At 38.3% G+C, this 24146-nt stretch overlaps 1 protein-coding gene across 1 annotated transcript; it reads left to right on the plus strand.

Annotated features, from left to right (window-relative positions):
- Positions 1-2994: 2994 nt before the first annotated feature.
- LOC114301988 (pentatricopeptide repeat-containing protein At4g22760) lies at positions 2995-5310 on the plus strand. The gene has a single exon (XM_028246957.2). It carries the CDS (start codon positions 3081-3083, stop codon positions 4809-4811), a length of 1731 nt encoding a protein of 576 aa, XP_028102758.1. The 5' UTR covers positions 2995-3080; the 3' UTR covers positions 4812-5310.
- Positions 5311-24146: the final 18836 nt, after the last annotated feature.

The following is a 24146-nucleotide window of genomic DNA, read 5'->3' on the forward strand; positions in this document are numbered from 1 at the left end:
TTCTATTTATTGTGTTATTAAATTTAAAAAAGAAAATTCGGGTGTCACAGCTTCGATTTGAAGGACAAGCTGAAGCTCAAGCTTATATATCGTATAATCCTCATCATGACCACCAGTCTGATATTCATGGAAAAACACAACAAAACATAATTCACTGTAAAACATCATAGTGCCATACAATAGTGTTCACTCTACTTCTACTTCTAACTATATATATATATATATATATATATATATTATTACATCATAAGTAATAGGCACCAATTACAAGCAATACAAACCACACAAATTCCATTTTCGCATCTTTGCGCTCTAAATTCGAAGTTGTTCCGTCATACATCTTTGTTGTTCGGTCATAGCTTGAAGTTGTTCAGTCATACATCGAAGTTGTTCGACGCCAATTGGCAGTTCTCCTTCTACTTGTCTTGAAATTTCATGACCTCTAGATTGTGAATTCATAAGCAAGCACCATTCAACGAAACTACCACAATCATTACAAGAGTAGAATAACTTGTTTTTGTATCGGTTTCAGAAATTCGAATATTGGCCTTTTTGTTACATCTAGGACAATTTTGTTCGAGTATGTCAACCGATTTGAGCTACTACCATTGACACTTGAAATTGACATCTAAAAAAACAAGTTATCCTCATTAAACTATACGAATCAAGGTTTAAATCACAACGGAAATAACACCGACGACAATAACAGACTCAAAATGAACATAAAAGAATTAACATAATAGTTCATGGTCACACAAATAAACATAACATAATCAAAATCATAACAAAATCAAAAATAAAAAACATAACAATGAATCAAAATCATAACATAACCAGATTCATAACATAACCCATCTAAAAATAACTAAGGATTAAGCATAAGAAACCCTACAAAACAAAATCACAATCATAAAAAACATAACTAAAAATCACTAAAATTAAGAACAAAAAAATCCATTTTACAATGAACAACCAAGAAATGTTCAAATGAAACAGAAGAACTCATTCCCAATAATCAAACTAATCTGACAAACCAAAAATCCATTTGACATTACACAATTTTTAAACCCATACTAATCAAAACAGCCAAAAATCGAGAAACTGGGCTCTTGAGGTAAATCTGCTAATCTAGTTGTTAATTTCTTCATTGAACCTGAAAGTTTGGTTGTGAAATGAATCAACTAGGCAATGCAAAGTGCATTGGCATTCTCTACCTTATTTACTAAAAATATAAACAAATAACTACTATAATCCTGTTTGGTGCAACTTTATGCTAATAATCTAAACTTGGAAGTTAAAAACATCCCCTCTCCTATATCCCAAGCTATTGTCACTGGTAAAGGCCCACTTGAGAACCTGTTGGACCACCTTAACAATCGTGTGGCTAACAATGCTTGGGTCTATGCTACCAAATTTGTACCCAGATCATAAATTCATGATAATATCATTGATCTTGTGTTGTGTTAATGTATGATAATGGTTTTTTTTTTTTTTTTTTTTTTTGGGGTACATTTCATAGTTACTACTTTGTTGGATTGAAGGTTCAAACGGGTTGCCTTGTGAAATTATGTAATTTGGAAATTTACAATCCATTTATTTCGATGAAAAATATTTTTCCAAAATGCTTGTTGCATTTTACTGCATTTGAGTAAATTAACTAAAAATATTTTTCAAACAAAAAAAACCCATTTACCAATGAACAAGAAATGTTGAAATCAAACACAAGAACTCATTCCCAAGAAGCAAACTAATCAAACAAAGCAAAACCCATTTAACATTATAGAATTTGTAATTCAAGGCAATAAACACTTGGTTTAGGATTGGAAGATTTGGTTGAGGAATTTCATCGAGCAGGTGGTAGGTAAGGTAAAGTTTACTCAATTCCCAAATCAAAAGGCCATAATCCAACATTCAAATTGTTTATCAGATTGTCAAAAGCCCTATTTCCATCATTTTACAACATTTATCAAATTGTCAAAAGCCCTAAATCCTCGTTCAAACAAAAACAAAAAATTAAAAAAAACAAAGCCCTAAATCTGAAGCCCTAATATATATAAGGGCTAACATATATATACAGATATATATACACCAGATTACCTCTTAAGTCGTCCTTCGTCAAATGAGATGGAAATATAGAGAGAGTCGGGAGTCGGGCGTCGAAGTCAAGGAAAGGACAGAGTACGGCATCAAAGTGAAGAGGAGGAGTTGAGGGAGTCGGGCGTCGGAGTTAAGGGGAGGAGCTCTCTCTCGTGATAGAGATCAGAGATGTGTATCATCTGAATGTATCATCTGAATGAGGGGATTTTGAATTCTGAAATCTGTAGTTGAAATTACATTTTCAATATATAATTTCAAGCCACATCAGCAAGTCATTGTCCATGTAGACTACAAACTTAGACTTCAAATCTGTCCATGTAGACTTGAAATCGCATTTTCAACATGCAACTTCAAGTTAAAATTACATGTTGAAAATGCAATTTCAATTTGAAAGCGTATGCTCAAAATACGATTTCAAAACTGCGTTACTTTCCCAAATAGTTTGAAAAATAAGTCAATTCTCTAAATAATTTATTTTTTTTAGAATATTTAAAATAAAATAAAAAAACTCCACGAACATGCTCGGAGTTTTTTTTTCAAATAATCCAAAAAAAAACTAATTAGAGAATTGACTAACTTTTCAAACTATTTATGAAACTAACTTACTTTTTGAAATCGCATTTTCAAAATACGATTTTAAATTGAAATTGCATCTTGAACATGCAATTTCACCGTAAAATCGCAAGTTGAAAATGATGACGTGGTGAAATTGCATGTTGAAAATGCGATCGCATATTGAACATGCAATTTCAAAGTGAAATTACATGTTAAAAATACAATTTCAATTTTAAAATCGTATTTTCAAAATACAATTTTAAAAATATATTAATTTCCCAAATAATTTGAAAAACGGGCCAATTCACTAAATAGTTTCTTTTTTTGGATTATTTGAAAAAAAAAAACTCACATGCTCGCCATTGTGAAATGAAAATGATGAAGTTGTAGCTTCATCTCCATTTATGTAGAGCTTCCTCGTTCCTCAAATGGTGGTTTCAAAGCTAGGATCACTATTGAATCACTCCTTAACAGTCAACCAAGCAAAGCAAATCCAAGCACTCATACTTGTTAATGGACTTTACCATCTCGAACCCTTGATTATCCGTCAAGTCCTCATCTCTACGCCCCATTTCTCTCAAATCACTACTCAATATGTCCGTCTTATTCTCCACCATATGCAAAACCCAGATGTTTTTTCTTGGTCTTGCACCATTAGATTTCTTTCCCAACACAATCAGTTCAGAGAAGCTTTTTCTCTGTATGTTCAGATGCAGAGATTGGTATCGTGTCCAAGTTCTTTTGCCATATCTTCATCTCTGAAGGCATGTGCTAGGATTGGGTATGAGATGGGTGGGATTTCAATTCATGCTCAAGTTCACAAATTTGGGTTTTGTGGGGTTGTTTATGTGCAAACAGCTCTTGTGGATTTTTACTCTAAGTTAGGGAGTACGGGAATTGCACGTAAGGTGTTTGATGAAATGGTTGGGAAAAATGTGGTTTCTTGGAATTCAATGCTATCTGGGTATTTGAGATCAGGGGATTTAGCCATGGCTCATAGTGTGTTTGATGAGATGCCGAAAAAGGATGTTGTTTCTTGGAATTCGATGATTTCGGGATATGGGAGAGAAGGGAATATGGAGCAAGCATGTGCTTTGTTTCGCTTGATGCCGGAAAGAAATATAGCTTCTTGGAATGCAATGATTAGTGGCTATGTAGATTGTAGAAAGATAGAATTAGCACGGAGTTTCTTTGATGCAATGCCTAGAAGAAACACTGTTTCTTGGATTACAATGATTAGTGGATACTCGAAATGTGGTGATGTTGAGTCTGCTCGGGAAGTATTTGACCAGATGGGTGAGAAAGATTTACTCTTGTACAATGCAATGATAGCTTGTTATGCTCAAAATAGCAGATCAAAGGAGGCCCTTCAGCTATTCAACAAGATGCTTGAACCCGATGTAAATATTCAGCCAGATAAAATGACGTTTGCTAGTGTTATATCCGCTTGCTCTCAACTGGGAGATCTGAGATTTGTGTCTTGGATTGATTCGTATATGAATCAACTTGGAATTGGAATGGATGACCATTTGGCTACTGCTTTAATCGACTTATATGCTAAGTGTGGAAGCATTGACAAGGCATACAATCTGTTTCGGGGTTTGCAAAAGAAGGATTTGGTTGCTTATACGGCAATGATTTTGGGATGTGGCATAAATGGTAGGGCAAATGATGCCATCAAATTGTTTGAAGAGATGATGGATGTCCAAATTTATCCAAATTTAGTTACCTTCACTGGGATATTAACTGCCTATAACCATGTTGGTTTGGTTGAAGAAGGCTATAATTGCTTTATCTCAATGCAGAAGCATGGACTTGTGCCTTCAGCTGACCATTATGGAATTATGGTTGATCTCTTAGGGCGGGCAGGACGATTAGACGAAGCATATCAGTTGATAAAAAGCATGCCAATGCAACCTCATGCTGGGGTTTGGGGAGCGTTGCTGCTTGCTTGCAGTTTACATAATAACGTTGAGCTTGGGGAGATTGCAGCTAAGCATTGCTTTGAGTTGGAGCCTGATACAACCGGTTACCGTTCTCTACTTGCCAGTATATATGCCTCTGTTGGGAGGTGGGATGATGCCAAGAGTTTGAGAACAGATTTGCAGGAAAAGGGATTTACCAAGATTCCTGGTTGTAGTTGGATGGAACAGAGTTGAGTTGAATCCAAATGTAGCAAAGGCTGTAAATTATATTGCTTTATTGGATGGATGGATGACCACTTCGTACTTTTATTCTTCGTGTTGAAAGTTATTTTATTGTTTTCTTATTCACCTCAACAGTTGGAGTTTTGCAAGTCAGTTTGCTTGTCAAGTCCAAATTTTTGCCTCTCAAGAGGTCCTTGCTAATGGAGATTGAGTTTTGTGGGAGGAAATGATAGTGTCTCCATTTTATACTATGGTTTCTCAAATGTTTGGAACTTCTCAGTTGCCATCTAACAATTAATAAACATTTTCTCCCATCTTAAAGTAGTCATAGTAACTTCAGACATCATTACTTCCATTTATCATTGTCTTCTTTATTCTGTGTTCTGTGATTCTTGGGCCAAACGATATGTAATGAATACCTCTAATGGTACTGGTGACTTCGTTTTTTGTTGTAAAATTTATAAATAACATAATTACAATAATATATGCCACTTTATGAGATGTTCATATATGATTTCCCACCTTCTAAGTTTATGTGCTGAAGATACTGGCTGCAGATTATCTTCACTTATAATCTCCTTGCCAATATTTTTGTATGATTTATCCCACAAATTGTTTTGTTCTATGTATTGAATCTCTAATATCAAAATTGCTATTTTGAATTTGTCCCCCTCCCCTTCGGTGGTGTTTGTTTTGAGAGATTGGGACTAATAGTCCGTTGTTTGATTTAAATTTTTTTGTATCGGACTATTAGTCTCAAATTCATTGGACTATTGTGTCTCATTGGGGGGGGGGGACACAAATGTTGTTTTGAGGGATTGAGGAGTGGAATTGGACTATTAGTCCATCTGGTCCATTGTTTGGTTCAAAAATTTTTGCACCAGATTATTAGTCTTAAATCAATTGGATTATTTTGTCCCATGAGGGAGGGGACACAAATGGAGGGATAAGAGGGATATGGGATTAGGTGATGAAATGACTATTTTGACCCTCTATTATTTAATTATGTATTATATTTGGTAAAATTCAATAAAATTTAAATGCTTCAATTTAAAAATAAAATAATTTTATTTAATTTTTATTGATGTTTTATTTATTTAATTTTTTAAAATAATTTTTGATAGATATTTTTATTTTAAAATTTTGTTTATATTTTATTTAATTTCATTATTTAAATTTTAGTAAATGGTTTATTTAATTTCATTATTTTTTAAAATAAATTTATTTAAAATTTTAATTAAAAAAATAACATATATTTTTATTGATTTAATTTATTTAATTTTTAAACAATAAATTTATTTAATTGTGTAAAAAATAAAATAAAATAAAATAAATTTTTATTTAATCTAGTTAAAAATAATTAAAATATTAAAGATATGTTTAATATTGCTATTACTTAGTAAATAATTGAAAGGGATAAAATAGTCATTTGAACATTTATCATTTTCCATAATATTCTAAACAAACATAAGATTCATATCATATTCAACAAAATAGTCATTTCCTGATATATAATCCCATGACTAAATAAATATGGGATACAAATCAAGTCCAACCAAATAGTCTGAAGACAATGTATCTCAAAACTAACAGTTCGGTAAATTTCAATCTCTCCTTATCCAATTCGTCTAAACAAACACACCCTCAATGTATTCACCAACTCGCCAATTTAAGAAAGAGAGAGGACATTTAAAATATATATATATAAAAAAAAACGTTTTAATTGTAACTCTTCCCTCAGTGTATTCACGATGTCGTTTTAATTGTAAAAAAAAAAAAAAAAGCGAGGTTTAAAAAACCCCGTTAAATATTATAAAATTAGTAATAACCCATGCTATGTACGGCATGTAAAAAAAAATTAATAATATATTTTTTTACAAAATAATAAAAAAGTTAAATTTTTGTATGCAATTTATGAAAACAAAGAATATTGAAATTTGTAATTTAAGTCCCAGAATTTTATCACAATTTATTTATTATTTTTTAATTTGTCACAAATTTAATCATGTAACTTTCAACCCTCTTACTAGAATTGCAAACTTAGGTAAGCTCAATCCAAACAACTAGAGCCGAGCTTAAATTTTTTAAAAAATTAAACAACATAGTTTTTAATTAAGTGGGACCTTTGCAAAAATTTAAAAATTCAAATTAAATTTGAGTGGACTTAAGGAAAAACACCAAACAACCTGAGTAACCAAAACAAAATTATATATATAAATATATAAATTATTTGCTAATTTATTTTTTAAAATAATAAATAAAATTAATTAAAGTTTTAATATTAATGAACAAAAGAAAAAGCAATATATTTAAGATTTCCAATAGAATTTTTTTTGAAAATATTTAAAAAAACACCTTTGAGAAATGGATTATCAAATAAAGGATTGTTTGGGAAGTGCCATATTAGTTCACCTTTTTATTTTTTTTATCTTTTTTGGGTCACATCACATCTCTACTTTTCTGTACACATTTTACTAAAAAGTGAAAATATACTTTTTTGGCACTTTCCACACTACCACTAAGTTGATATTAAAAACATTTACTTTTTATAATGGCATAAATAATTTAAATATGATTTTTTAGAAATTCTTTTTAATTTAAAAATTACAATAAAATATTAAATAAAATAAAAATAAATTTCTTACAAAATAAAAGTATTTGAATAAAAAAAGGTAAGAAGAAAATTTAATATGGTATTTTCATTTAATCCAAAAATAATTCTAGATGAATAATAAATTATCACCTATAACCTTCTTTTTTACATAAAATTTTTTTTAACGAACTATCAATTTTAATAAAAATAAAAATTAATGTTTCTTTCTAATTTATTTTAGCAAAAGTAACTTTTTAACAATTTGACCCAGTGATATCTTAATTCTTTATTTTAATTTTTTCAATTTACAATTGAGATAAATACATATATATATATATATATATATATTATATAACAAAGTCCACCATGTTTGGTAAGTACTAAAAAAGTTATGTTTTGTTCTTTTGTTTAAAAAAAAAAATTATTAAAAAATATTATTATTCAAGTCCTTATAATTTAGAATGATATAATTTTTTTTTATCAAATTTAAACAAGAAAAGAAAAAAAATTACAGCAATTAATAATTTAAACACATGTATTTAAAACAAATTATATTTAAACTAATAATATTATGACGCATCATTATGACACATGTGAATATCAATCTCAATCTAATTATAGTAATGTAATTTGAAGAAGAATTTAAATTTGAAATTTTATTTTATAATTTAATAAAGGATGCAAAATTTAAGAAATGAATATTGATCTCATTCCAATTATAGTAACATAATTTAAGTAAAAATTCAAATTTGAAATTTATGTTAATAATATAAAATTAATTTATAGACCACTCATATTGTAACACGTATTAACAAAAAATTAAACAAAATAAAAAAAAAATGACAAAAGAATTACAACTTTCAACCTTAATGAAATGAAAATATTTTGTAATTATAATAGTATATATATATAGATAAATCATGGAATAGATCATTATTTAAAACTTATATATTATCGGATAAATCATTATAATTTTAAATTTAAATTAATGGAATGCTTTCCATATTAGTACTCTCTCAAATTTGAATTTTGAAATAGATTAGTATACTTTCTATTATTTATTTTATATATTTGATATACTTTCCATTCGAAAGTCATAAATCAAGAGATATTATTATTATTATTATTATTATTATTATTATTATTATTATTTGCCTGAATGAGAGCTATAGGGGATTTTTTTAATTATTTACAATAAAATATTTAGAAATTATAATTTGAGATATTGAAACTCCTACAAAATTTGTGGTTAGAAACCCCTTTTACATATATAATAGATAGATATATTTAATAATAATTTATATTTGTTTTATATATTTTTTTAATATACAAATTATTTTTTTAGATTTTTTTATAAAAATAATTTAACAATCTCATCACTAACCGTAGTGTATGGAAGAAGTTGAAAATGATATAGTAGTAAGTATGAAAGAAGTCAAAATGGCTTATGGGTGGAAAGAAGTCAATAAATGCTGAGAGTTTTTTTATTTAAATCAAAAAATTAGAAAATTAAAATTGAGATATTAGAGCTCCCACAAGACTTGTAGGTTAGAAACCCTATTTTCCTTATATAATATATAGATATATAGATGTAACGTTTAATAAAACGCCATTAAATAAACACCGTCAAAACTCATATTTCCTATAGTGCATAGACACATGGTGCTCCATAAGATGTTGATTGGTAGATAAGAGTAGGGGTCCACGATTTATGTTGGGGATAGGAGAATAATATGGGGCTAAATAATTGATGATTGGCTTGGAATATGATCACGTAGTGTTCCGAGATTATTAAATAATTTCCTTTGTTATTGTACGTTACCCCTATTTTTAAGGATGTCCAAATTTCAATGAACAGAATCCTGCACCGTATCCTAACGACCTTGTAACTCTTCCCTTAAGCTTCCCTTTCAAGTAATATTATCTTCTGTATATTGCAATTTTTTATTTTTTTTTTTCTTTTCAAAATACTTGTATTTGAGCTGTATGTTTGACTAACTGCACCTTCTCTTTGATATCTCTCGACCTGTAATCACTATTCGCTATTGGCTCTCAGAACTACAATCCCTGGAAAATGAACTCGACGCTGCTTTGGAACCAAAAAAAACTGCCCCTTTCCTTTTCACCTCCCTAAAATGACATTATTTTGAGATACTATAAGGTGCAATACTTACGATTAATTCATGAACAATGATAAAGTCATACAAGAACGTGATTTCAATGACACAATAATAATAACAAAATAACAAGTACACATATAAGTGGTTTGGCAAGATGTCTATGTCTACGACGGAGCAAAAATCAAAATCCACTTTACACAATAACGACTATAAGAACAACTCTTTGGTATATTCCCAAAATCATATAAATTCTTAACGTTGTAATTTTCTTGCTTTTTTTTTTTTTTTCAAGGTTAGTTGCTTTTGTTTTATGTTTAATTAACCTCACACAAGTTGATTTTGTGGGCTAATATTGTGAAGCATACATGAGCAACAAGACTCTGATTTTTGTGTCCTCAATTCAATACCTAGTTCTCTTAAGAGATAATAAATTTGATTTCTGTTCGAGCTTGCTTTTGCTTCTTATAATTGGTTTTCTAGCAAGATCTAGCAAGGACATTTGTCTTTTTTTTACTTGCCTATCTGAATGTATGCAAAATTTGTCTAAAATTCTTTTTTGTTTTCAGGGTTTCATTGGCTTTCACTACACAAGATTGTAAATCCTGTTGAGTAAGCACAGTAAAGTATAATTCTAGCTACAACCGAACTATACCAATGCCGATTAAAGTAGTGATTTCTTTGAAACAATCTACTTGGACTCATAAGAACAACATAATGGTTATGTTGGCGATTCAATTTCAAGAAACTCTCTTTCTTTTTCCCTTTCTGATATCAAAAAATGGCACATATCTGCGAACCATTGCACGCTCAGAGGAACCAGATATGACAGAAAGGAATTGGGAGCTATGCCATAACATTAAAAGGCTTAGGATGGAGGCAACAAAAAATTGGTTGATTCTGAATCACATGACATTCAAAATCAAAACTCAAGCAATACAATTACTGATAAAAGGTGAAGTATACATTTGAGACATTTTGTGAATAACAAATAAGAAAAATATAGTAAGATATATATATAAAAAATATCTTTTATGTATAAAATAATATAAAAAAAATAACAAATAATCTCAGTTGATTAATAACTTCCACATTCACTTGAGCAACTACACCTCTAATGTTTTTTCGCCTGAATCCTCTTCATTTCAACAAGAGTGAACCACAATTTTGAGCCCACCCGAAATGACCAAAGTTGTACAATTATTCCTTTGCACAGCATGTTGCTCTCCACAACATCATTCCAACTTCTTGTTAGATTATAAGTTGAATTCACTTTGCCTGTTTTCTCAAGCATGTCCCACTTCTTAAGAAATATATTAGATTCTTGTCTCAACGAATCAACTAATTTGGCTTCAATAAATCTCTTATGATTTCTAGTTTTTGTTTCGAGCAAGTTCTCTCTTCTCGCGTGAGGAATCCTTTATCAATTTGACTCAATGGAAAAGATAGACACCCATGATTATGGTTAAGGTCTGTGCTGTATAGTGGCTTTCCAATCACAAAATTCAATTCAGTACCATTCAGACTTTCGATGTGACTTTTGAATTCAACAAACAATTCTGGTGGAACTGTAGGTGCCACCATTTTTGACCACCACCCATTGCTTATTCCCAGTGGTTATCATCACCAATAATCTCCTTTTCCAACCACCCAACCAAGGCCACCACCTCCCTCCGTTGGTTACCACCTTTAGTTGAAAATCACCTTAGGCGGCTGATTGACCACCAACTTCAACTATTGACAATCATTTTCGTCCATTACTACATGTGTCCAACAACCACATTTGGCTAATGCTAACCATCTCCCACTGGTAGCAGCCATCTTCAACAACCATCTCCCGCGAACAACTGCCACCTCCGGCCACCATCTCTAACCTTTGACAATCACCTCTTTTTTAATTGTTTTTTTAGATTTTTTTAAAAATACTTACATACTAAGAATATATTTTTTTTCATTTTTATTCAAAATTAATTAATTCAAAATGGTATAATTTAAAAAGAAAGATGTTTTGAACCACTAATTTTGGACTCCCGAACCAACTTGTGTCACAAGTCACAACAATTGATAATCCCACTAAAACATAAAAGCTATCTAATGAGTACTTGTCATGTCATTGAGGGTTGGTATTAAGAGTCCAAAATTGGTGGGATGTAGCATTAATGATTTAAGAATGAGATTCTCACTCCGTTTTTAGCCTCTTTCCTTGTGAGAAGCTCTAACCAAAATAAAAAATGATAATAATTGTAAAAGTGAAGTGTAGTGTAGTGTGGATATCAAATGCTCTTTACAAAATAAGGAAATTCATGCAACAAAATAGGACCCTAATGCCAGTTAATTAGTTTACACTATGTTTGGAAATCTATGAGAGAAAAAAAAATGATTATTGTGGAGAAGTGGTTTGGAGATACTCTCCGGATCCTATAGGACGCTCTTGATCCTCAGCTAGTCACTTGAAAAGAAATGAACGCTCCGGTCGAGGATGCTGGAATTAGCATTCCGATGGATAAGTCAGTATATACTCTCTAGGTTGCTTATATCTCAAGTTAATATTATTTTTTCTTATATACCTTTCTTTAGCTGATGCTCCTCTATACATATTTTTCTTTTGGGCCTCAGGGTCGGGCCCACCCTCAATCCATTGCACGTTTATTTATTCGGCTTTTGTTTAACTGGTTCTTCGGCCGATTAGTCTATTCGGTCTTGCGATCGTCCAGGATGGAGCTGAATACAAATTTCGTCTTTGACTGTCCTCATACCGTCATTCGGCTTTATTGCACGTATACCAACAATATCCGGCTCCCATAATTGCCCCTCAAACATCCTATTAATGCCAGTTAGTCGGTATGTTTGGTTTCGAACGGTGTGTTTGGTTTCGAACTTAAAAAGACAAGGAAAGAACGGCGGTTAACCCCATTCCAACACATGTCAGAACACACGCTTTTTAGGCATCATTACATCTTCCCGCCTCTTTGTACGCTTTCTTCATTAAATGTGATTTGAAACTATGTTGTCCCTTCAAATGTAAGTTTTTTTTGAATACTCACAACTTATGGGTTGCCTTTCAATATACCTCTATTTCGCGACCTCTGCAACTTCCTCCTGTCTCTCATTGTCTCTTCTGCTTCTTGTAAGTTCTCTTCTCCTTTATTTCAAATCCCATTTCCTTGATTATTTTTAGTTTTGCATAATCCTTAGGCTGGCTAGGATGGAAAAACACTTGAAAAAACTCCTTTATGCGGATCAAATTTCTGATTTTTGACGACATTATTTCATCCCTGACGACGTCCATTTGTCACTCGTGACAGACAGCACCATTGATATGGAGAGGACTGATGAAAGTACAATCATCTTTCTTCTCCTATCAATTACTGAGGGCGGAGTCCGTTTTTCTTTTCACCCATTTTTAAGTGTCGTCCTTCGCCACTGGGGTCTAATCCCTTCCCAACCTAATGTAAATTTTTTCCAAATCATAATGGGGATTATAGAGTTGAACCGACGCCTTAGGATTAACCTTAGTATACCTGCAATTCGGCATTGTTATGCCTTAGCCAAATCTTCTGGCCGGCAGGGACGCTATTTTCTCAGGGCCAAGGATATTGACCATCACTTAGTGACTATGCTAGCCAGTTCTGGCAAGTGTGTTAACGATGTAATGGTCGTTGTCCGAGGCAACTGGGAATTCGACGAGGGTGAAAATCGCCAGGATCCCGTGCCATGACGAAGAGGCGAACCAGGTGATCGTATAGCTCCTTATTTTTTATTATTATATATTTATTCAGCTTTCCTTCTATGTACTTACCGTTTTATCTGTACATACAACGATTTGAAGAAAGTTTTAGTTTTAGCCGACGACGCGATACTTGAGGAAATTAAAATCGCACTCCAATTCTTTGGTCGTCCAAGCCTTCAGAAACAAGGGAGGGCAACCCACATTCTTCTGAGATACGAGCCGACTTACGCAACGTTTTCGGCGGCAGACAACATTCCAATTCCGAGGGGCGAACAGCAGCTTATGGCCCTTATCTTCCCCAACTTCAAAAACCTAAGGCAGATTGGTTCGGAAGCCTCCGATTCGGAGCAGGTGGAAGAACAAGTAGCCGAAGAGGCCGTCGAGGAGCCAGACCAGTCGTAAGCTGAGGTAGACAAGGCTCTAAACTTGGCCTTTGTGGAAGCCGGCCTCAATTCATCCAACCCTCCGTCCACTTCCGGCCGAGGGGACGTCTCCTATGGAGACATTTTTACAGACTTAGGAGACCTTCTCGCCGCGTATCCTGAGAATATGGCTAGGGAGTCGCTCACTCAACTTGCCAGAAGGAAAAACGCCGAAAAGATGGCCGCCCGGAGGAGAACCGAGGCCATCTGATCGGAAACTCCACATACTGCCATCGCCGAGTCCTCTCTGCCTGTTATTGAGGAAGAACGGCTCAGACCGAAACGGCCGAGACAGAACAAGTGGAACAAGGAGATCAGGAGGCTGAGCAAAGGGGGGAAAAGCGCCCCGTCGAGTGAGAAGCCATCTCTAGTGAGGACCAAATCAATAAACGGCCGCGCATTGAGGAATCGGACTTGGTTGTTCCGTTCACTGTTCAACCAAAAATAAGGAATATATCGATTACCTCTGATACGTCGGCTTTGAAGGACCCGGCTGTGGCCTTGAGCATGGCCTCCCTAATTTCCTTGCCGGTTGACTGAGCCACATTTCAGGCAGAGCCAAATCTATTGTCAATTGCACTTACCACTCAATCGGCCTTATTGGTACATTATTTGTCTTATCTGCACTCTTCCGCCTAGATATATATATATATATATATATTTTTTTTTTTTGTAAGCCTATTTCCTTGTTTTGCAGACGGTAGGAAGGATAGCCAAAATCGATCGCCGTTAACATGACGCTATAGAACAGATCGGCTTGTTGAAAGCTGAAATTGAAAATGAAAAGAGCAAGACTGTGGAAGCCTCTCAAAAAGCCGATTCCAAGGCAGCGAAAGCGGCGGAGGAACGTGCGAGAGCCGACTCCGAAGCCGAGAGTGCGAGGAATTCCAACCAACTAAGGCTGGCCGTCGAAGAGAGGGCAAAAGCGAGCAAAGACGTGCACAAGTTAGCCAATGAGGTGATCACCAAGCTCGATGCCGATTTGGAAGAGTCGAGGAAGACAAAGGAAATAGCCGACTCTGAGATTTTCAAAGCGTTCCAAGCTAGGAAGGACGCTGCCTTGGAAAACTACGTAGAGGAAGTGCCCAAGTTTGAGAATTGGGCCTTCAAACACAGCTGGCTCAAAGCCCTCACTGCCGCGAATGTTACATTGGCGCAGTCGATTCCATACGAGCAGGTGGACGTTGAGCCGCTGGAGTCTGACCCTGAAGATTGATTAGGGTGATATTTTGATTTTTGTTAGGCATCTTAGATGCATAATTTTTGTAGGTTTTGTTAGTAGATTTTCATTTCTTTACTTCGACTAGAAGTTTAAATGTAAAGTAATTTTCATGTGTAAAATGACTACTATTTGTACTCAATTTATTAATGAAAATTTCCTATGCTTTCAGTTTACTGCATATACTATTTGTCTTCGATTTATTAATGAAAATTCCTTATGTTTTTTTGTCTGCGGCATATGAGTAAATTAAATATCCGATAGATTAACCGAATCAATTAAACATCCTATACTTGTCTTTGCTATTTAGCCGAATAAATAAAAGAATCGGCAGTTAAAAATTGGGAAAGGTACATGAATATTCGATAAAATAACGAGTAAATCGACTCAAGGCCTCGACGTCTGGCCGATTAGATTAATGAATCTGCCATTGCCCAAGCTAATGTATGAACTGGAACGCCGAATGCTATTAGTTCATGGAGTGGCTGGGGCACATGAGATGATCAGTTCCAGGCCTGAACATTTGGCCTAATAGATTAATGAATCTGCTCTTGACCCAGCTAATGTATGAACTGGAACGCCGAATGCTATTAGTTCATGGAGTGGCTGGGGCACATGAGATGATCGGTTCCAGGCCTGGACATTTGGCCGAATAGATTAATGAATCTGCTCTTGACCCAACTAATGTATGAACTGGAACGCCGAATGCTATTAGTTCATGGAGTGGCTGGGGACTCACAACTTGATTGGCACAAGGACTCGACGTCTGGCCGTTTATATTAATGAATCTGCTCTTGCCCCAACTAATGCATGAACTAGAACGCCGAATGCTATTAGTTCATGGAGTAGCTGGAAACTCACAACCTGATCCGTGCAAGGCCTCAACATTTTTTGGCCAATTAGATTGGTGATTCTGCCCTTGCCCCAGCTAATGCATGAACCGGAACGCCGAATGCTATTAGTTCATGGAGTGGCTGAGACACATGAGATGATCGGCGCCAGGCCTGGACATTTGGCCGAATAGATTAATGAATCTGTCCTTGACCCAGCTAATGTATGAACTAGAACGCCGAATGCTATTAGTTCATGTAGTGGTTGGGGACTCACAACCTGATCGGCGCAAGGCCTCGACATTTGGCCAATGAGATTAATGATTCTGCCCTTGCATTGATGAGGTCACCTCAAGGGTAATGCACCCGTAAGGAATAAATGTTGTGGGTGTTGGGTGCGCGGAGGGGCCATTGTTACGTTCAGAGGAAAAGAACAGTGTGGACGACTGTGGATGGCAAGAAGATTATTCTTCAACAACAGAGAAGAAGAGTGAACACTGGCGAAGTTAGACGCAAAGATGAATCGAGGTGGCGAGCCTACACACACGGGGAGTAGGATGTCAAAGGAGCATGAAAAACGCCGATCGCCACGTCGTCGAAGTAGGTCACCCAGAAAAGAAAAACAGCAACGGGGCAACTCCACTCTACGACGCTCGAGAGGAGAAACCAATGTGACGCCGCACCCGTTAAGTTTTGCGATTTTTGTGAGGAACAAACCGGTGACAGAAGCTCCACGAAGGGCGCTCCGAATTCGGAGGCTCGTTCGGCTGAAACGTATCTTCCACGAATAGGACTCCGAATTCGGAGGCTTTTATCTTAGCCAATCGTGAATTCCACAAAGGGTGCTCCGAATCGGGAGGCTGGTTCGGCCGAAACATATCTTGCACGGATGGGGCTCCGAATTCGGAGGCTTTTATCTTGGCCAATCGTGGTATCCACGAAAGACGCTCTGAATCCAAAGGCTTACTCGGCCCAAACATGTCATTCACTAAAGGCGCTCCGAATCTAAAGGCTTTTTGTGTTGGCCAATCGTGTCATTCACGAAGAGCGCTTCGAATTCGAAGGCTTTTTCTGTTGGCCAATCGTTTAATTCACGAAGGGAGCTCCGAATTCGGAGGCTTTATTCGGCCCAAACGTGTCATTCACGAAGGGCGCTCCGAATTCGAAGCCTAGTTTGACAGCCTACTCGATTATTGCCCCGTCGAGAGCCATGATCACTACGCCCGCCCTACTGCCACATTGGTTGGATGATCCGTCACAATACAACTGCCAAATGTCCCCAATGTAAATTCTCCAGTTCGGCTTAGGTTGAATTTGACCAGACTTAAAGTCGGCGAGACATCCAGTGAATTCAGCCACAAAGTTGGCAAGCACTTTCCCCTTGATTGAGGTTCTGGACAGAAATTGAATATCGTACTGGCCGAGTTCGAGAGTTCATTTTGAAACGCGCCCTGATACTTCTACACTACGGAGTACTGACCGGAGGGGGTAGTCCGTTAGTACCCCAATGGTATGCCCTTGAAAGTAATGCATCAGTTTTCTTGCTACCATGACGAGAGCAATGACGAGTTTTTCCAACGGAAGGTAACATGTTTCGGTGTCAACCATTACTTTGCTCACATAATAAACTGGCCGCTGCTCCCCTAGTTCTTCCTTTAACAGTACGGCACTGACGGCCCGGTCGAAAATTGCCAGATATAAAATGAGCGGATCACCTGCCGAAGGTGTTGTCATGAGTGGAACTGATCAAAGGTAAGTCTTCAAACCGTCCAAAATGGCATCGCACTCGGGGGTCCATTCAAAAGCTTTATCCTGCCAAAGGGTATGAAAGAATTGTCAGCAACGATCTATGGAACGACTGATGAACTTGTTGAATGCGGCGGCCATTCCCATCAGCTTTTGAACCTCCTTGACCGACCGAGGAGAGCCAAGTTCTAGAATTGTTGTAATTTGCCTCGGGTTGGCTTCAATTCCGCGGTAGTTAACAATGTGGCCAAGGAATTTGCCGGATCCGATGCCAAAGGCACATTTGGAAGCGTTCAGCTTCATTTTATATTTGCGAAGAATGTCGAATGTCTCTTCTAGATCAGCTAGATGAGTTTGCTCTTCTTTGGACTTGACCATCATATCATCGATGTATACTTCCATAGTACGGCTGAGTTGCTCCTTGAACATGGCAGTGACTAGTCTTTGGTAGGTTGCCCCCGTATTCTTCAGCCCGAAAGGCATAACCTTATAGCAATAGATTCCTCTTGGGGTGAGGAATGCATCTTGGTACTCCGAATGCATGGCAATTTGATGGTAGCCTCTGTATGCATCCAGGAAGCTCATACGTTGATGATGTGTCGTTGCATCCATGAGCTAGTCTATTCTGGGGAGGGGAAAGCAATCCTTGGGATAAGCTTTGTTTAAGTCCGTGAAATCCACACAAAAACAGCAAGTTCTATTTTTCTTCTTTACAACCACAGTATTCGACAGCCATGTAGGATAGGTCACTTCGCGGATTGCCCCGGCATCAAGCAACCGGTCAACTTCTTCAATAACGGCAGCAGTGTGTTCCGCGGTTGAACGCTGGCTTTTTTGAATAATCGGCTTACATTTGAGATCAACGTTTAAGCGATGTTGGGACACAGATGGATCCACCCCCGACATCTCATATGGTGACCATGCAAATACATCAAGGTTGTCGAGTAAGAAGGAAATTACCTCCTGTCTGTCGACTTTATTCAGGGAAGCGCCAACCATGAAGAACTTGTCAGGATTTCTGTCAATTTCGACTCGATCCAGGGCTCCGATTGCCTTTTCACTTGGGAGTCGCCCAACGTCGTCGAGGCTCTCTCGATCCGGAACCTCAATTGAATTCACTTCCAGCTCTCTTGGTGTCTTTGCAGCAAGAAGATAATATGCCTGCGCCGATTTCTAAGAACCTCGAATTTGCTCAATGCCGCGTTCAGTCAGAAAGTGAAGTAGCTGATGATAGGTGCATGGCATGACCTGTATTGTATGCAGCCAAGTTCGTCCCATGATGAGATTATACGGCGAAGGAAGCTTGACAACCAAAAATTCTACATCCATTGATCGGGAGCCCGCCCAAACTGGTAGTGTGATTTTGCCCAATGGATATTCTAGATTAGTGTTGAAGCCGAATAACGGATAATGAGCTAGAGACAGGTCCGACTTAGTGAAGCCGAGTTTAACGACGGTCTTGTAGTACATAACTTCCGAAGTACTTCCCTGGTCAATGAGAACACGTTCAATGATGAATCGATGAATGCGTAGTTCGATGACCAAGGGATCATTGTGGGGGAGCGTTACGCCAACCAAATCAGGATCATCGAAAGTAATACTCGCAGCTTCATGGGGCCGTTTAGCTGGTGTGATTTGCTTTTGGGGATTAGTATGCGACTGAATTGTATGTACCGCGGATGTCGTCGGCAAGCTGTATATCATATGGATTACGCCGAGTGGAGGTGAATCCTGCCGTAAAGCAACTGTTTTGGTTGAGTTGTTCTTTCGGACGTGTTGCTTAAGCTGACCATCTTGTACCAACTCCTCAGGGTGATCCTTCAACGCATAACAACTATCAGTATCATGATCGTGGTCTTTGTGATATTCGCACCGCCTATCCCGTCTCCTCGTGTCGGGAGATCCCACCATCTTAGGTGGCCATTTAAAGAACAGAAGGTGTTGAACTTTAGACATAACCGTGCTGATCGACTCCGACAACTCGGTATATTTCTTGTCCGCGCGCCTTATGCGCCTACTATCCACTTGAAGTTGTTCATTAGCTCGGTGTGAACATTGGTCATTTGATTGGCGCAAATCTCATCTTTTGTCTCGTTTAGCTCGATTCTGTGGTTTATGGCTCCGCGATGGTATAGAATTTATCGGCTAAACGATTTCAGACAGGGCCATCTTGTTGGCCTTGTGCGGGGCTTTGACCCGTAGGGCGTCATCTTCCACTTTGCAGTATTCCTCAACTTTCTTCATTAACAACCAGACTGTTTTGGGGGGCCTTTTGGTCAAGGAGCTACGAAGGGCACTATCAGGATACAATCCCATTTTAAAGGCGGTGATGGCCATGGAGTCATTGTAGGCATCATCTACTAGATTAAAGCATTCCCAATAGCGCGCCGAATACGCACGTAGGGTTTCCCCTGGTTGGATTTGCATTGCCCAGAGAGAATCGACCTGCTTCGGTTGGACCTCATTGGTGATGAATCTTTTGGAGTTAATGGAAGCTCTTAATCGATGCCAGTTCTAATTTATAATACCATCTGATGGCCAATGGTCCCAAACTGCTTGGAAATATTCGACATATGAGGGCCTCGTCGTCTGCATAAAGCGTCATGGCTTGTTTATAATGACGAATGTGATCAATGGGGTCCGATTTTCCATCGTATAGGGTGAACAATGGAACTTTGAACTTTTTGGGTAGCACTGCCCTTGCGATTCGTTGCACAAAGGGGTCATGTTGATCCTCTTCATCTGAATTATTTCTTCTTCGCTTATTCCATGCACGCGGACTGCCTTCGGAAGAACTGGAGACTTCGACTCATCCCTTCTTTTTGGATTCTGGGGATGATGAGTCAGAATCACTGCCACTATCATGTCTCCGAACTCGAGGTCGTTGACCATCCTTTCTCAAAGGTCGTCTCGGATCTTGGCGCGCGGCCTGTTGGGATTTTCCCTACAGTTATGTCTAAAATTCAATATTCGGCTCCCACAATTGCCCAGACCTCACCCTCGGCTTCAGCACATGAGACAATGCAAGCGATTGTGGATCAGGCGAAGCACAACGAACAGAGGTTGGAAAACATTATGGCTAAAAACGAGCGCCGTCGACAGGATTTGCCCTTAGAGGTAGCAAAATCCCAACAGGCCACGCGCCAAGATCCGGGACGACCTCTGAGAAAAAATGGTTGACGACCTCGAGTTCGGAGACATGATAGTGGTAGTGAATCTGACTCATCATCCCCAGAATCCAAAAAGAAGGGGCGAGTCAAAGTCTCCAGTTCTTCCGAAGGCAGTTTGCGTGCACGAAATAAGCGAAGAAGAAATGATTCAGATGAAGAGGATCAACATGACCCCTTTATGCGACGGATCGCAAGGGTAGTGCTACCTAAAAAGTTCAAAGCTCCATCGTTCACCCTATACGATGGAAAATCGGACCCCACTGATCACATTCGTCATTATAAGCAAGCCATGACGCTTCATGCAGACGACGAGGCCCTCATGTGTCGAATATTTCCGAGTAGCTTGGGACCATTGGCCGTCAAATGGTATTATAAATTGGAACCGGCATCGATTAAGAGCTTCCATCAACTCCAAAAATCCTTCAGGGCAAGGTTCATCACCAATAAGGTCCAGCTAAAGCACGCCGATTCTCTCTGGGCAATGCAAATCCAACCAGGGGAAACCCTACGTGCGTATTCGGCGCGCTATTAGGAATGCTTTAATCTAGTAGATGATGCCTACAATGACTCCATGCCATCACTGCCTTTAAAATGGGATTGCATCCTGATAGTGCCCTCCGCAGCTCCTTGACTAGAGGCCCCCCAAAACAGTCTGGTCATTAATGAAGAAAGTCGAGAAATACTGCAAAGTGGAAGATGACGCCCTACGGGTCAAAGCCGGAACAAGGCCAACAAGACGGCCCCGTCTAAAATCGTTCATCCGATAAATTTTGTACCATCGCGGAGCCCTAAACCACGGAATCGGGCTAAACGAGACAAAAGACGAGATTCATGCTGATCAAATGACCAATGTTCACACCAAGCTAATGAACAACTTCAAGTGGATAGCAGGCGCACAAGGCGCACAGACAAGAAATATACGGAGTTGTCGGAGCCGATCAGCACAGTTATGTCTAAAGTTCAACACTTTCCGTTCTTTAAATGGCCACCCAAGATGGTGGGACCTCCCAACACGAGGAGACGGGATAGGCGGTGCGAATATCATAAAGACCACGGTCATGATACTGACAGTTGTTATGCGTTTAAGGATTACCTTGAGGAGTTGGTACAAGACGGTCGGCTTAAACAACACATCCGAGAGAACAACTCAACCAAAACAGTTACTTTACAACAGGATTCACCTCCACTCGGCGTAATCCATATGATATACAGCTTGCCGATGGCATTCACGGTACATACAATTCAATCGCATCCTAACCCCCAAAAGCAAATCACACCAGCAAAACGGCTCCATGAAGCTACGAGTATTACTTTCGATGATTCTGATTTGGTCAGCGTAACGCTCCCCCACAATGATCCCTTGGTCATCGAACTACGCGTTCACCGATTCATCGTTGAACGTGTTCTCATTGACCAGGGGAGTACTTCGAAAGTTATGTACTACAAGACCTTCGTCAAACTCGGCTTCACTGAGTCGGAGCTGTCTCCAGCTTATTATCCGTTATTCGGTTTCAACGCTAATCCAGAATATCCGTTGGGCAAAATCACACTACCAGTTCGGGCAGGCTCCCGATCAGTGCATGTAGAGTTTTTGGTTGTCAAGCTTCCTTCGCCATATAATCTTATCATAGGACGAACTTGGCTACATACCATACAAGTCGTGCCAAGCACCTATCTTCAACTACTTCGCTTTTCGACTGAACGTGGCATTGAGCAAATTCGAGGTTCTTAGAAATCGGCGCAAGCATGTTATCTTCTTGCCGCAAAGACACCAAGAGAGCTGGAAGTGAATTCAATTGAGGTTCTGGATCGAGAGAGCCTCGACGACGTTGGGCGACTCCCAAGTGAAAAGGCAATCAGAGCCCTGGATCGGGTCAAAATTGACAGGAATCCTAACAAGTTCTTCATAGTCGGCGCTTCCCTGAATAAAATCGACAGGCAGGAGGTAATTTCCTTCTTACTCGACAACCTTGATGTATTTGCATGGTCAACATATGAGATGTTGGGGGTGGATCCATCTGTGTCTCATCACCGCTTAAACGTTGATTCCAAATGTAAACCGATTATTCAAAAAAGTCGGCGTTCAGCCGCGGAACACACTGTTGCCGTTGTTGAAGAAGTTGACCGGTTGCTTGATGCCGGGGCAATCTGCGAAATGACCTATCCTATATGGCTGTCGAATACTGTGGTTGTAAAGAAGAAAAATGGAACTTGGCGTGTTTGTGTGGATTTCACGGACTTAAACAAAGCTTGCCCCAATGATTGCTTTCCCTTCCCCAGAATAGACCAGTTCGTAGATGCAACGGCACATCATCAACGTATGAGCTTCCTGGATGCATACAGAGGTTACCATCAAATTGCCATGCATCCGGAGGACCAAGACAAAACTGCATTCCTCACCCCAAGAGAAATCTATTGCTATAAGGTTATGCCTTTCGGGTTGAAGAATACGGGGACAACCTACTAAAGATTAGTCACTGCCATGTTCAAGGAGCAACTCGACCGTGCTATGGAAGTGTGCATCGATGATATGGTGGTCAAGTCCAAAGAAGAGAAAACTCATCTAGCCGATCTGGAAGAGACATTCAGCATTCTTCGCAAATATAAAATGAAGCTGAACGCTTCCAAATGTGCTTTTGGCATCGGATCCGGCAAATTCCTTGGCTACATTGTTAACCACAGTGGAATTGAAGCCAACTCGAGGCAAATTACAGCAATTCTAGAACTCGGCTCTCCTCGGTCGGTCAAGGAGGTTCAAAAGCTTATGGAAATGGTCGCCACACTCAACAAGTTCATTAGTCGTTCCACAGATCGCTGCCGACAATTCTTTCATACTCTTCGGCAGGATAAAGCTTTTGAATGGACCCCTGAGTGTGAAGCTACTTTGGACGGTTTGAAGACTTACCTCCGATTAGTTCCACTCTTGACAACACCTTCGGCAGGTGATCCGCTTCTTTTATATCTGGCAATCCGTCAGCGCCGTACTGTTAAAGGAAGAACTAGGGGAGCAGCAGTCAGTTTATTATGTGAGCAAAGCAATGGTTGACGCTGAAACACGTTACCTTCCGTTGGAAAAACTGATCCTTACTCTTGTCATGGCAGCAAGAAAACTGATGCATTACTTTCAGGGACATATCATTAGGGTACTAACGGACTACCCCATCCGGTCAGTACTCCGTAGTGCAGAAGTATCAGGGCGCGTTTCAAAATAGGCTCTCGAACTCGGCCAGTACGATATTCAATTTTTGCCCAGAGCCTCAATCAAGGGGCAAGTGCTCGCCAACTTTGTGGCCGAATTCACTGGATGTCTCGCCGATTTTAAGTCTAGTCAAATTCAACCTAAGCCGAACTAGAGAATTTACGTTAGGGACATTTGGCAGTTGTATTGTGACGGATCATCCAACCAACATGGCAGTGGGGCGAGCGTAGTGATCATGGCTCCCGATAGGGCAATAATCGAGCAGGCTGTCAAACTAGGCTTCGAAGCATCGAACAATGAGGTCGAATACGAAGCATTGTT

This window comes from Camellia sinensis, chromosome 13 (assembly GCF_055761805.1).
Source record: "Camellia sinensis isolate YWXY chromosome 13, ASM5576180v1, whole genome shotgun sequence".
Classification (NCBI taxonomy): domain Eukaryota; kingdom Viridiplantae; phylum Streptophyta; class Magnoliopsida; order Ericales; family Theaceae; genus Camellia; species Camellia sinensis.

Excerpts from the sequence above, each read along its gene's own strand:
- LOC114301988 (XM_028246957.2), top strand. The coding sequence starts at position 3,081 with ATGGTGGTTTCAAAGCTAGGATCACTATTGAATCACTCCTTAACAGTC.